Source organism: Fukomys damarensis, unplaced genomic scaffold, assembly GCF_012274545.1.
Source record: "Fukomys damarensis isolate Sample0158 unplaced genomic scaffold, DMR_v1.0_HiC HiC_scaffold_16, whole genome shotgun sequence".
In the NCBI taxonomy this organism is placed as follows: Eukaryota; Metazoa; Chordata; class Mammalia; order Rodentia; family Bathyergidae; genus Fukomys; species Fukomys damarensis.
Window position 1 is genome coordinate 101,948,072 of NW_022900928.1, and position 15,760 is coordinate 101,963,831.

Genomic DNA, 15,760 nt, shown 5'->3' on the forward strand with positions numbered 1-15,760 from the left:
GACTCCTGGCTGACAAGCCAAGATGCTGTTAGAGCTGTCTCTGTCTCACCTGATACCCAGCTTCTTCATATCCCCAACAAAGAACTGAGTGGGACACACAGGAGCTGTAAGAAAGGCAGAGATTTATGAAGGGAAAATGCACTCCTCAGAGAGAAGCACGCTGATCAGGCTCCAATGAGTTTGACACAGAGAAGCCCTTTCTGATTTATGTCTGAGTCTAAAGTAACCTTGGCAGAGTTTTGAGCAGGCCTAGGTCAGAGGTGCAGAACTACTGCAGAGTTCCAGGGTTGGTGTCTTTTTCATTTTCCTAGAATTTGGAGAGTGATCAGAGGTGGTAACAGTTATAAGGTGTTTTCATCCTGTGAACTCCTTGAAGACCTAGCCCTGCCCTACTGCCTTCAATATTTCTACTTAACTTAGCTATTGATAATACCATCTTATAGGACACACAGTTCAGAAAGCACTGTGAATAGCATTAGTGGATGATTTTCTCATAGCAAAGTCTAGCACAAAACCTCCAAACATGATGAGATCTCACTGTACAGCCAAACAGCAACCCACTACAGTGGTGTTACTTCAACTAAGAATCAGAGGACTATTCTCCCAATAAATGAGTTTACCCATAGGAAAACCACTTTAAACCATTTTGGTGCATACTAAACACAAAATGCATGTTGATTACTATTATTAATTTTTACTGTTGTTAACTTTGTATCCTCAATTTTAAGAGGTTTTTATATGTGTTTTGTGTGGGTGCAAGCATGCGCTTATCATTCATTTTGCCACAAGAAACAAATGTAAAAAAAAAAAAAAACTTGATTCCAGACAAGCTTGACTAAAGCAAAGAGGGGGTGAGTTCCACTTCAGTGATAAAGGATCAGTTACCAGGTAATCTCACTGGGAGACTCAGCCTCAATATTCTGCATGGAAGGGATACTCCTCCAAATCTTCAGTGTTGCTGAAAGAAGCACAGAGAAGAAAATGTTCCACAAAGCAACATCTGCATAATCTGCATTCTTCTCTGTGTGTTTTCTCTTCCTTATGTCCTCTCAGCCTCTACCCACCACATCAAGACTTTGTATGAACAAACAAAGGGGCTCTCACCTTCACACTTCTTCAAATTTATGGGGGGAATATTTGAGAAAGGAGGGCATGTAAGTGGTGACCAGAGAACCAGAATTAAATCGTAATTATGTCTCAGGATAAGCCTAGTGCCAGGTAAAGCTCCCTATATATACTGCCTCATTCTTTCTGATAATCTTATCATGTGGGAAAAATTAGTGAAATCAATGTGTGGTGACTGCCATATTAAATGAGAAACACTACAGGCAAATGCACATATCCTAAGCTCACATTTAGTGGTAATTAGTATTTTCACCTCTACTGCACAGATGAAGAAATCAACTTGGTAATGTTGGAAAACTGACTCAAGGCCACCTACCTAAAAAATACAAGAGATATCTGAGATTTAAGCTCAGGTAAATTTACTCCTGAGCCCAACAATACATTGTCTGCACTTATACCTCCAATTGTCTATTTGAGATTCCCTCTTAGGTGTCCAATGGTCATCTCAAACATGTCTCAAATCAAATCTTAACTTCTTTTCCCGAATGTTAATGACGCTCTCTCATTGCTCAGGCAAAAGCCACCAATAAATAAGAACTAACAGCCACCTTCGACCCTTAAATTGTTAGCAAATTTGGCTGTTTCCCCACTATACCCAGAATCTGACCATTCTTTAACTCATACAGGACCACTGCTCAGGGCCAATCATCACCATCTCTCCCTGGATTAATAGAATAGTCTCCCTGTAGTCTTTCAGTGTGACACTCAGTGTGGTTCTTTTAGAACATGAGTCAGGCCATGACACACTCTGCTAAAACCATCAAGGGCATGGCTCATTCAGAACTAAAATCAAAGTTGCTCTCATTATCCACGCCACTCTACATTTGCTGTGTCCCTAAAACTCTCTCACTTATTCTGCTCATCTCCTTGGATGACTTACTTAACATCAAAATACCCAGTACCTTTACACCTACTGTTATTACAATAAAAAATTATTCCCCTAAATAGCCTGATGGTTCATCCATCATTTCCACCTGGTTTCTGCTAAATTATCACATTATTGGTAAATTCTTCCCTGGCTCATTGCATAGAAATGATCCATCACACCATGCTCCACTACTTCCTATCCTCTGTTCTTACATTTTTTTCTTTGTACCATTCCTAACTGTCACATACAGTGGTACCTTGGTTCATGAATTTAATTCTTTCCATGATTCTGGTCAGAAATCTTATTGGACAAGAACTGAATCAGATTTCCCTATAAGGTCAATATTGAAGCTAACCATTGAATTTGATTCTGTTCTTGTCTAAATTCAGTTACAACCAGAATCATGGAAATACTTAAGTTGTGGAAAGGAAGTACCACTGAATAATTTAAGTTACTCATATTTTTCCCTCTAGAATATGATCTTGAGGAAGCAAGGACTTTGCATGGTGTGATAATCCCAATCTCTGAGAGACTGTCTGACACATGGTAGATTACAAATAAAGTATTGAGGAAATGAATGAATAAACCTCATATGTAGCAATGACCTATCTTCTCTTAAAATATCAGATCAACTTCTAGAATTCTAGACAATGAGAGGCAATTATAAATGTATCTTTCCTCATTATGATTTCATGGGACTCCAACTTAAATTTTCTAAACTTCTAGAAAATAGTTCTTGAAGACAGAAGATAGGCTGGTTGTCTTTCAATTTGTTCATCAAATCTTGTGCTACTAGAATAAAACCTCTAAGATGCTCCAAGTTAACTCCTTGATACTTATGGTAGCTCACTGCAGAACCTCCAGTTTCTATTGAAGCTGAGGATGGCTGCCATCTCCTCATTGCTCAGCTTGAAGTCAAAGACTTGGAAAGGAAAGTTCACAAGCATTCTTGGCAGGGCAGTTCTTGGTGGGACCGGAAAGCTCTACACATTCTCCTAGAGAATGTGCTCCCGTCCACAGCTCACACTGGGACAGGAGACTAGAGAACCTAGTGTGTCCAGTGGATACACATTTTTCTCCAAAGTAAGGCTTTCACCAACACTGGATCCCATTACTCCACTGCAGTGGTTTCACCCTCTTAGCGCCTTGTCAGCTTTAAGCTGAAAGTTGGCCTACATGGAGAAGAGATGATGATGTGGGCCATGTAGAAGCCTGGTACTTTCAAGGCTTATGCTACAAAAGGAGGGAGACCTGACCTGAAGGCATTAAACCTCAGCAAGCTCAGTGTCCCTGCTTGCAGTTCTTTCAAGAATAATACTTCTTCAAGAACTGCCCATTCTCATCTCATGTGAGGAGGTGAGTCTGCAGGACACGACAGTCTGCTCTGCCGTGCAGCTCATGGCCTAACCGATGAAGGGCAAAGGAGTCTTCTCCACATGGTTACACAGAGCTATGTGCAGATGACACAAGCCTGCTCCAGTCACTCTCTCCAGCATGCTTGGCCCATGTTGCATTCGTCTCAGCTCTACTGAGGCCTGCCAAGAGATGACAAGTTGCTAGGGAAGGAGGAGGACCCACTGACCATCCATTGTGAGATGAGACACCCTGTCCTACTCCACTGAAGAATACCAGAGGACTGGCCAGGATCTCACCTGAAAGTTCTCAACAATGTGTGCTGGGGTCACAGACTTGGGGATCACTGCCACATTCCTTTGGATGTGGAACCGGATCACAATGTTCATAGATACAGGATATCATGCTTTCAATTATTGTGGGACTCCCACAAAAAAAAAAATGAAAGAAAAAATAAACTACCTCTGTAGCTCCTTGAGGGTTTAGGTACAATAGCTAATATTAACTGAGAGGTTAACTATCAGAGGTATCTGCCAGTCCTCCTCTCATTTCTCTGAGTCCAAGTAGCAATGTTATGTTTCCCTTATTTGGGCCTATGGAGGGTGGCTTGGTGTCTTAAGGGTGAGACTTGAGGCATGACCCCAAACTCATGTCCTGTGTTCACTGGTGGGCTTGGCAGGAAGCCAGTAGAGAGGGGACATCCTGTTTCACTGAGACCCATTGTGTTTCTTGATTCTTAGCATATTTCTTTTATTTTTCTGGTACATTTTAGATATACAGTACAGTTACATTCATCATTGGGATCTTGTACCCCTACATGACAGGTCTTGGTTCTCATTTTTTTCCCTTATCCCTGCCCTCCCTTCACCCCCTCCTCCCCTCCCCATTTACAAACACTTTACTTCCATTTTTGCATTTTCTCATGTTTCTTTTTCTTTTCCCTTATTACCTTTCCCCTACCCATCCCACTTTCCCTACACCTTTAGCCCTTTTCTTCCTATTTCACATTGTCAATTATACCATTAGGATCTTATGTACTGTTATAGTTTTTCACAGTAGAGAAACTATTAGGCATTTACACATGTGTGATTTAATTATTTCACTTAGGAGTATATCCTCAATATGTATCCATTTTCCTATCAATGAATCTGGTTTCTCATTCTTTTGTTTGTTTGTTTTTGGTTTTGATTTTTTGAGACAGGTTCTCACTATGTAGTCAAAACTGACCTGGAACCCACTATTTAGCCCAGGCTGACCTCAAACTCACAGTGAGCCTCCTGCCTCAGCCTCCTGAGTGCTGGGATTACAGGTGTTTATCACCACACCTGGTTTACTTTCTCATTCTTTATGGCTGAGTAGTATTTCATTTTATAGAAAAACTACATCTTCTTTATCCAGTGTCCAACTGATGGACAAATGGGCTGTTTCCAAGTTTTAGCTATTTCAAATTATGCCGCTATAAACATAGGTGAGCATATATCACTGTGACATGATTCTTTCAATTCTTCTGGAAAGATACCAAGCAGAGGGATGGCTGGCTCAAATGGAACCTCTAGTCCCAGTGCTTTGAGGTGTCTCCATATTGATTTCCATAGTGGTTGCACCAGTCTGCACTCCCACCAACAATGGAGAAGGGTTCCTTTCACTCCACAACCCCACCAACATTTGATATTGTTTGATTTCTTGATAGCATCTATTCTTTCTGGGGTAAAGTGGAATCTCAGTGTTGTTTTCATCTGCATTTCTTGAATGACCAGTGATGTGGAGCACTTTTTCATGTATTTACTTGCTGCTTTTATTTCTTTGTCTGAGAAATGTCTGTTCATTTCAGATGCCCATTTTTGAATCGGGTCTATATATTTGGGGGGGCTGATTGTTTTCAGTTCTTTATATATTCTAGATAAGAGCCCCTTTTGTCAGAGAAGCAGCTGGTAACAATTTTTTTCCCACATTGTAGGTTGTACCTTAGTTCTGTTGATGGTTTCTTTTGCGGTGCAGAAGCTTTTTAATAGATGAGATCCCAGTTGTTGATTTTCTGCTAGTTCCATGCTATTGAGGACTTGTTCATCAAGTCTTTTCCTATGCCAATGTCTTCAAGAGTTCTGCCTAACTTGTCTTCCAGCAAGTTTAGTGTTTCTTTTTTAATATTTAGATCTTTAATCCACTAGATGCAGGAAAAGCATTTGACAAAATTCAACACCCCTTCATGATAAAAACCCTGCAAAAAATTGGCATAGATGGTGTATATCTCAACTTAATAAAGGCTATCTATGAAAAACCAACAGCCAATGTCATATTAAAAGGCAAAAAATTGAAAAAACTCACGTTAAAATCAGGAACAACATAAGGATGTCCACTATCACCACTCTTCTTCACTATAGTTCTGGAAACATTAGCCAAAGCAATTAGGCAAGAGAAAGAAATTAAAGCAACAAAGATAGGAAAGGAAGAAGTTAAACTGTCATTATTTTCTGACAACATGATGCTCTACATTGAAGACCCAAAAAATTCCACCAGAAGACTTCTAGACTTAATTGACAAATTCAGAAGAGTAGCTGGATACAAGGTCAACACTCAAAAATCAATAGCCTTCTTGTACACAAATAACAGACTCACTGAGAGAGAATTTAGGGAAACAATTCCTTTCACAATAGCATCCAAAAAAATAAAGTATGTAGGAATCAATCTAACGAAATAAGCAAAAGACCTCTACACTGAAAACTACAGCACTCTGAAAAAAGAGATCAAAGATCATATAAGAAAATGGAAAGATATCCACTGCTCCTGGGTAGGAAGAATCAACATAGTGAAAATGACCATACTACCAAAACTGCTATACAGATTCAATGCAATGCCGATGGAAATTCCAACAGTATATTTCGCAGAACGAGAAAAAAGAATCCAAAAATTCATTTGGAACCATAAGAGACCTAGAATAGCAAAAGTCATACTAGGCAACAAAGACATGGCAGTGAGTATAACAATTCCCAATTTGAAACTATACTACAAAGCCACTGTGATAAAAATAGCATGTTATTGTCAAGGAAACAGACCTGAGGATCACTGGAACAGATCTGAGATACAAAAACAACTCCAGAAGTACTCAGCTACCTTATCTTTGACAAAGGAGCTGACTATTTTCACTGGAGGCAAGATAGTCTCTTTAATAAATGGTGTTGGAAAAACTGTATTTCAACCTGCCAAAAATTAAAACTAGAACCTTATCTTTCACCATGCACTAGATTATCAGAATATTTCAAAGAAAGTTGTTAATGGCCTTCATGTCATCTTTGTCTCCTAAAAGGGATAAATGAAGTCAATACAAGGAATTAAACACAAGATTGAAAAGATGGATGGCTGGATAGCAGAGAGAAGAAAAACAATCATTGTACCTAGGCTGTGGATTTTTTATGCTTCAGAGCAATCTCCTTTATCTTGGGATCTTCTAGCAGTGAAGAGTCCTCTGGCTTGGCCCTACAGGCAGAGAGATGGCAGTGTGAGTAGTCACCATGGTCAGTGCACACACGTGTACTCTCCTCTCTACAGTCTTAAGGCTGATCCACAGCCTTCTCCATCTGTAGGACATACAAGAGGACCTGACAGCTGCATGTTCTTCCCATGTCCCACCCATGGGATCTGGAGCCTCAGTGCTTTGCTAAGGTTAGTTTACCACGCATGGCTGAGCTGAAGTAAGTTCCGAGGACAGGATGCTGCCATTTGCACTTGTTTATTTGTTTAACTCCCACATTTTCTCACTGTAATCTCATTAACGCATGCCAAACATATTGCCTTTGACAGTTTTTCTTTCCAGTACAGTGCAGATTCATACCAACATTGAAGAATTATAAAATATTGTTTTGAAACTATCAGGAGAAAGAAGCATTACTGAAAAACCTCACCAAGGTCTATCTGGAGAGCCCAGAGGACTGTAGGCAGTGACAGTGATGCCCTTGGAGTGGCAGTACTGGATCAGTCTGTCCTGGGTGAGGCATGGATGACACTCCACCTGCAAGAGTGAACAATCTGCATCAGTACGGGAGGTGGACTGCTTTTAGAGCAGTTGTACATTCACAAAAGATCACCAAGCCAAGCGAAGCCAAACAAGTAGACTTGCTGAACTAGACCTGTTGATCGGCCTTCTACTTCACAAAAGCATCCTAATCCCTCACATGAGGTTCAGTACATAGCACTGAGCTTGCCGCCAAACACTGAAGCAATAACAGAGCAAGTTTTTAATAAACAGTCTTTACCTGGTTAGTTACTGGTTTATATTTCAGTCCAGTCTTGTTCAAGAGCTTTTCAATTTGGAAGTGGTTGAAATTGGAGATACCAATGGCTTTCACCAAACCCTCATCTACGAGCTGCTCCATGACCTGGTACAGAAAGGAAAGCATATAAAAAGTCATCCAGTACATGCAGAGAGGGTGGCATGGCTTTTGTCCTCTCATCAAGTAAAAATGGATAATGATCCATCAAAGCAAGGCTAGCTGAAAGTTAAGAGGATATTTCAGGGCTGAAATCTTGCCTAGTATATAGGGTGTAAGAGGACATGGGTTTGATCTCCAGTACAGAGAAAGAGAGAGAGAGAGAGAGAGAGAGAGAGAGAGACAGAGAGACAGAGAGACAGAGAGAGAGAACATGTTTCCAGTTCATGATGTTTACATGCACTCGACTTAATGCAAATGAATGCTGAAATCTCAAGCTACATTGCACATCTTGCTACAAATTTTATTCTCCTAAATAAAATATTTCATAATTCAACTCCATGCATATAAACTATCATATTTTTCATAAAATTGTTCATTAATCCTAAACATTCCTCTATTACTCAGGGGTCCATGGTCCATGGCAAGAAAATAAATATGTTTATCTTTTTTTTTACAGTTAAGTACTCAAATTCAAATTTTTATGACTATAATGTTGTCACTATTAAAGAAAAAGCAAGAGCTTTTGAAAATTCAGGTTTAATAAATTTTGTGTATGAGTCTATCAAAAAAGTTTTATACTATATGGTTATATAATGCCTGGATGATCATTAATGTAAAAACCAGCATTTTTCACCTTTTAGTTTGAATCCAGTGTTTGGGCTCAACTAACTCACAGCTTCTACATTCATGGTGTTCTGTCACTTTGTTTATGAGTTTCTATTTTCTGTGGACCCTTCACTCACAGACTGGATCAGTTCCTGTGGGCTGGTTGCAGTTGAAGTTGTTTTTAAGCCAACACAGCTGAGATCCGGATGCTTACCTGGGTACATGCTATAGATAACAAGAGGCAGATGAATTTTCCATTAACCTTATTAACCCAAATTGTTCCTAAGTCAAATCAGTCCTAATTTGAGGGCTCACTGTACTTATATGAGGAAAGTATCATTTAAACTTAATCATTCACTCTATTCTCTACTGTCATTTGCAAGAGGCTATAGTGGCTTAAGCAAAATAGCCATGGTTTACTTTGATTTTGAACATGAATTATGCATTTTTGCACTAAGAAGTTGGTTGCTGATGTGATAGTCACCAACATTTGGAAAAGTATCCACCCTTGACAGAGCATGTGCTGAAGACCTTAGTAAGTGGACTTCTAAGTCTAACAGACTTTGGATGTAGGTCCAGTCCTAGTTGTGCCAAACACTATGTTATGACCTGACATGTTGCCAACAGTTCTAGGTCTTTATTGTAGTCATTGTAAAGACTATATATAACACTCCCTTATGGAGCTGGATGGATAAAAGGGCTGTCCAGTTGAAATTCCTGGTATATTAGCTAACATTCTTTACCAGACTTGAAGGATATGTATTACTAATACAAGGCAATTGACAATATGGCAAATATTCAATTACTTAGAAGAATATTACAATCAAAGTTGTAGTGGCATAGCACCTTTGCTTCCAACACACTCGTCCCCACATTCTTCCCACTTTCTGAAACAGTTCTGGAAGTGCTCCTTTCTGAGTGTCCTTAGTTGCACTGTCCTGGCTACCTGGATGTTCTGAATGAATTCAGAACACTTATCTTTTGTAGCTCTTTTGAGTTTAGGAAAAAGTCAGAGAGTATCAGACACAGTGAATAGGTGGATGAGGACACACCATGAACTTTTTATGAGCCTGCCTTTCCACTGGAAGGCACTCAGCAGCATTGATAATATATTTTATCGTACCTCAAAAAAACATTCATGTGGGCTGGGGATTTAGCTCAGTAGTTCCGCTGTCTGCCTTGCAAGCAGAAGGTCCCAAGTTTGATCCCCGGTAACAAAAAACAAAAACAAAAACATTCATGAAAGAGAGCTTCTAGAACTGCTTCAGGGAGTCAGAAAAGGTGGGATAAGTGTGTTTAAAGCAAGGGGAGGTGTTTTGAGGGTATTATTGCCAACTGTCTACTACTGAAACAAAGTTTTTAATTCAAACATTCACTGTTCATTCCTATTACACTGCATATGTATTGAAAATACTTTTACACTACAAAACAAAGACTTACAAATCTTAAAATAATTACCTTAGATCATTCAACTAATATGCACAAATTTAGATTAAACCCATTCTAAATACCACCTCACAGCTTTGAAACACTATGTATGTCCCACAAATTGGTGATATTTCTATGTTGTTTGAGAACTCACTCTTAGCCATCAGAATGTAAATAGAGTCAGGAACCTCAAAGCCACGGGTCATGAGGAAAGAAACAAAAGAACTACAGAATAAAAGTGATCAAATCAGACCCAAGTCACATGGGCTCTTCCACACCAGGAGAGTCTCCAGGGGGACTGAAGGAAAAACTCTTTCCCAGCACACTTAGAAGAAGCTGGAACCTACCTCCCATGTATCCAAGAATGCTGCTTTACTGGGGATGACACTGCCTCTATCATCTCTGGGCCAGAAGTCTTTTCCAGCCTGTAAATGCAGAACAAAGCTTGTTGGAATCTGCATATGGATGCTGATCTTGTTAAATAAGCTTTGAGTATCCTGACTCATGCTAAATATCCATAGTGACAAACCATTCTCTCAAGCTCTGGAGAACACACGTGAAGACAATAAGTTCTAGTAAAACCTCTATATCAAAGTGTCTTGGTATGTAATTTCTTAATTTTTAGAAATTCCTGTACTCATTTTAAAGTTCAATCACAGTATATTCTAAAAGTCTTCATTATTACCATTAAACTCATATACCGTTGCTATGAGGAAAAGATAGGAAAGACCCTTGGGCAATGAGTTCAACATTGTTATGAAGGATGGATCCTTCCCAGCCCCAATATACTCTCTCCAGGAAGCCACTCCCAGGTGTTCTCCTGTAAACAGGAGAATAGGGCCCTAAAATAATGTTTCGCAACAGTATACTGAGTTCTCCTTGGCTATTAATCAAGACAAAGTTTATGGAGCAATACCAGTTGTCTATGCTGCCAAAAATTATAGTTTATCTCAGGCATAACTGCAAGAAATCCCAAGTACATGGCCAAGTGAGGACAGAATTTCCCGTGTACTTTCTAGATTGTACAAGAGCTTCCAGTGTGATCCACTGACATGCCTTTGAGATGTGGGTAGGGAACAAGTCAAACCTGAAATCCCTGTGGAAAGTGCATAAGGTAAACATCCAGGTAGTCCAGTTTCAAGTCCTTCAGCGTTTTCCAACAGGCTTCCTTCACAAGGCTTTTCTCAAAGAATGTGCACCACAACTGCAGAGCAGAACAAAGAAGCCTTAAGACAGGAGAGGGAAAGGGTCGCACCACACTCTTGTTCCTTGTTTGAGATTTGCAGCCTGATCTAACCTGAAACCAGGCTATTTATAACAATGCTGATTAAGGTGCATGTTTCAGTGCGCACTCATCAAGGCTGAGCATTACAATGACATTAAACTTTGTGGACAAATTCTTTATTATTGTTATGAGTAATCTTTGTGTCCTTAGATCATTTAGCACATGGGACCACTGATTGAGTATTTGAATACTTCTGCTATTCTCTCCCTTGGCTACCTGACCTCTAAGGACAGGAATTATGTGTAACTTTGAAATTTTAAGCTAGCTTATGCTATTGGAAGCAGATAGCCCTTTTCTTTTCTCCTTTGCCCAAGCCTCATAGAGCCCAAATGATGGCTTTACAAAGATTTCAACCAGACTTGACCTCTACTCACAGTGGATCTATTTCTCCCACAAGGTGCACTTTCAAAGTACATGCATCTAATTTGTTTTGGTATATTGTGTATAATACAGATCCAGTGATTTTCAAGCCCCTCATACACAACATCACCTTATTTTATTTTATCCCATTTTATCATTACTCATTTACTGAACAGAAATTTTTAAAAATTCATTTATGACAATTAAAAAAAAATACTCCCACCCCTTCCCCAAACCCACCTGGCTGACAATCTCAAGGCCATGCTCCCTGAGAATACAGTGCTGAAAGCTGGACTACAAGACCAGTCCCTCCTTCTAGCCTCAGAAGCTGCTAGGCTAATGGATTGAACTGACTGGAAAGGGGAAGGCCCAGGTACCAGAGGCTCATGGAAGCCATCTCCAAATTGGAAGCCAACTTCCAGGAGGGTGGAGCAGCAGCAGCAGCTTTCTCCACATACTAATAATAATTTGGAGGGTAGATGTTTCTTTTCAGGATTGTAATAAAGGGAGAGATAGACATGCGGACCTATAGGAAATGCTGATGAGATATAGATCTTGTTATGGCCTCCCACCACAGGGGCACCATATACCTTGCTAACAATGAAGAGGTCCTCCCGCTTGACAACTTTCTCTTGAATCTTCTCTTGGATGGCTTCTCCCACCTCATTCTCATTCTGATAGAAAAGGGCACAGTCGATGTGACGATACCCTACATCAATGGCCACCTTCACGGCTTCTTTGATTTTGCCTGAGGAAGACTGATAGGCAAGAAATAAACCCTCATGCCTTCTTATCAGAAGACTTCTTCCACCTGTCTGTTTAGAGCCCAAATTTTCCCAGCTTTTTCTGGGAGTCCCATTTGACCTGGGCCATCTTGGAGGTAAACATTATGGAAAATTTTTCAAATGAATAGAGAAAAGATAAACTGATTTAATGTATATGACTTGGCAACTGATCCTAGGTAAAAGCCAATTCCCCTTTAATGCAGGCTAGTCAAATGGCTGGGATTGACAGGTTAATCCAACTGTAATTGGAAAATACCAGGATGAAACTAGACTCTGAGGAATCTCAGAAGAATTTCAGGCTCCAGGTAATGATGAGGATGTGGGAAATGATCTTCACAGGATGAATCTATTTGCTGCCACATACCAGATGGACAGGCATGAGCAGACTCCTCCATCTCTCTAAACTCTGCCTGCAAAATGGGAACAATAGAACCCTAGTTTCATGAGGTCCTTTATCAACTACTTGCCATAGAATGTAAACTTTTTAGCGCATAACCTGGCAACCAGGAAGGCTCAGTAGATGTGATCCATGATGTAATGATTTTTTCAGAAAGAAGAGACTGAAAACTTATAAGAATACACTTTCTTTACCACTCTCAAGAAAGAAGAAAAGAAGTAATGTATTTTTGTCTAATTTATCGAAGTCCAACAATGAGGGAGCGAAAGCAATTAAAAATGATCTCTCAAAAGTCTAGAACTTCTTTGGTTGTGAAGTATCAAACACTGAAAAGTATATAAAGCTACACAAGCACTGATATTTTTTTTAAAATTGCTGCTTGCAATACTGGTGCATCCACAGCCCATTTCCAAACCACTGTATTCTTCTTCATCTTCACCTATTGGTACAAATGTCTTAAATTGTAGTATCTCCATGACTTCAAAATACTTCTCCTCATAATCTTTCTAACTACTTTTAGAATTCTGAAAATAAGTTTCTAGTAAATATATCCAAGATGATGAGATTTACTATAGATATGAAAATTATCAATTGTGCATAAGCTTAAAATTATGATTTGAGGTAATATTTGTAGTTCATGCAAAGAGATTGAGACTGAATTATGCTGGCATTGATCTGCTCACTCAAATAGACCTAGACTGTATCCCAAGAGTCCATAAACCCGGGGCTGAAATGAAGAGGGATTCAGAAACAGGAGGTTAAGGTATGGCAGCCAGCTGGACAAAAGGGTGTGACCTGTTAATCACGGAGATCAAGGAGATAAGGGCCCAATCACTGTTCTTGGAACCAATCAGAAAGTGCTATCTTAAATTCTCCCAAGAGATCAAGCAGATCTTTGATAAGACAGCCTACATCTGACATGAGCCTGAGGAGTGGGCAATACAAAAGATGGCTACCATTAAACTGGTGACCACTGTTACCTCTTTTAGTGGCCCATCCTGAATTTTGAAAGATGTAATTCTTTTCCTACTTTGAATTGGCCTGCACTCACTCAGTAGGATATATTTTTTCTTTTTCTACATTATGTAAATTTAAAACTTCACTACCCTCTTTGCTTGTCTTGACCAATTCTTTGTTCAGCACACAAAGAACCTAGAAAGCCACTCTAGGAGAGTCCAGTACCCCAGAACCCAGTAACAATAGTAATGTTCCACAAGAGAAGAAGGAGAAAGAGGATACAAAGAGGGAAAGAGAGCCATAGTGGAAATACAAAACAGAGAGAAGATGTCCAAAGGACAGGAGAAAAGATGGGATCTGAATATAACTTCAGTGATGCTATCGTGGAGGACCATGAATCTCTTCACAGGGTGCTGCAGTGTGCCTTAGAGAATTTTTCAGGCTCACCTTATCACTGCCAGGGCTGAACCTAGCTTCTGACTCCCAGCCAGGATCTCTGTGGTCCCAGCACTTCTCAAACTTTAATAACCATGTGGTGGTATTGGTTAACTGCAGATGCTGATCCAGTAGCATAAGATGATCCTAAGATTCTGCATTTCTACAGAGCATACGGGCAACATTATTACTGCTGGGCCCAATTTCTACCACACAAGCAGCAAGAAATGCCAGGGACTTTGGAGCTCTGCATTCTTTCTCAAGCACTCTGCTAGCAGCAAACCCTTGGCCATGAACTGTAAAATGTCCATCCCCAGAAGTTCTCCAGTATCAGTCAGTGTTTTAGAGAAAAAGAGTGATAAAATAGTACCTTCCCTGAAAATAAATTTCTTTGCAACACCTGCCTAAAACTTGATACTTGCAAGGGAAACTCATCAGCACTACGAAAAGCCAGTTTTAGTGATTTACAGCCTGAATTGGCCCTCAGAAAGGAAAGCAGGTGAGGTGCTGTCTGTGGGGCTGAAGTGAACACATAGGTGTAACTGAATGTACAGAAGAGAAACCACCACAAAACCCCTCTAAGGAAGCAGGTTCCCCAAGATTGCATATTTACCTGCCAGGTCCCCAGGCCCACAATGGGCATCTTGGCTTTGGTGCTGAGATCTATAAAAGCTCCCATAGTTGGTGTAGAAATGTTCTGAGAAAGCACAGAACTGTCTTATGAGCTGGACTGAGAAACTGGCAGGTCCTGTTAATAAGGCTGACTGAGCTTCAGGGGGAGGAGCCAGAGTTCAGGGTTCACATTAGAACAGAAAGTCCATCCAATACAGTATTTTGTGGATTGACTGCCATAAGTATATTGCTAGAGATCACAACCTACTACATATTTTTCCTGCTGAAAATGCACGGATTATGTTATGAGTGTCAATTATGAGTTTGATCATCAAAATAGCATACAGATCGATATTCTGCAAAGACTACGTTATTTCGGAATAGACATTGATTGCACTGACAATCTGCATACTATAGTGAACTTTGAGTATTGAGGAAATTAAGGAAATTTAGGAGGAATTTTAGGATGAAATTTCCTAAGGCAAAACAAAGAAGGTGACGGAAATTATTGAGACAATCCTTGACTACATACAAGGAAATGAGTTGTAAGTCAAATTGACATGAGTTGGGCAAATGTACTCACTGAAATATTTGTTTACATTTTTTGTGCAAAGCTGTTTTTCTGGAAGTCTTCCATGACTTGTTCATCATTATCAGGCACAACTGCATAAACTCTTTTTATGAGTTTCAAAATTCACTTTCATGATCTCCAGCATTATTGATTATTATTTTGTGAGATCATGATAAAAGTGACTTCGTTTAGCTTCTGCCAATTTTCCCAGATTTTATCAATTTATTTACTGATCTTGATATAGAAAAACTCCTGACCTGTTAGATGTGTAATGTGAAGAATTCATGGTCTCATGACATTGAGGAATGAAGTCACAAATCAAAGGGAAAAGTGAGATAGATAAGTTTTATTGAGAATACAGGGAAGAAGAACAGCTTCTGGATTTCCAGGAGGTGTCCAGAGTCTGTGGCCACTGAAGCCCTTTGTCGGGGATAATTTAAACAGCAAAATCACATTGTAAGTACAATGTGGACAAGACTACAATTAACCTATAGGATTATAATTACAGTTGCCTAGCTAATATCAATCCAGTAGGGAAATGAGTCACTTAG

The 15,760-nt window shown here is 39.7% G+C and overlaps 1 protein-coding gene across 1 annotated transcript; it reads right to left on the bottom strand.

The window, feature by feature from the left end:
• Nucleotides 1-912: 912 nt before the first annotated feature.
• On the bottom strand, nt 913-14,705 carry LOC104856649 (aldo-keto reductase family 1 member B10). The gene is made up of 11 exons (XM_019206315.2): nt 14,640-14,705; nt 12,043-12,210; nt 10,895-11,011; nt 10,155-10,232; nt 7,597-7,719; nt 7,246-7,352; nt 6,743-6,820; nt 3,646-3,733; nt 3,598; nt 2,844-2,915; nt 913-947 (listed from the first exon to the last, which is right to left on the bottom strand). The coding sequence occupies exons 1-11, from the start codon at nt 14,703-14,705 to the stop codon at nt 913-915; spliced, it is 933 nt and encodes a 310-aa protein (XP_019061860.2).
• Between the last annotated feature and the right edge of the window lie 1,055 nt (nt 14,706-15,760).

Excerpts from the sequence above, each read along its gene's own strand:
- LOC104856649 (XM_019206315.2), bottom strand. The coding sequence starts at position 14,705 with ATGGGAGCTTTTATAGATCTCAGCACCAAAGCCAAGATGCCCATTGTG. Across the intron at positions 10,233-10,894 it reads ACTTTCCACAGGGATTTCAG|GCTGGAAAAGACTTCTGGCC; the intron begins GTTTGACTTGTT and ends CTGCATTTACAG. Across the intron at positions 6,821-7,245 it reads GGCTCTCCAGATAGACCTTG|GGCCAAGCCAGAGGACTCTT; the intron begins GTGAGGTTTTTC and ends CTCTGCCTGTAG.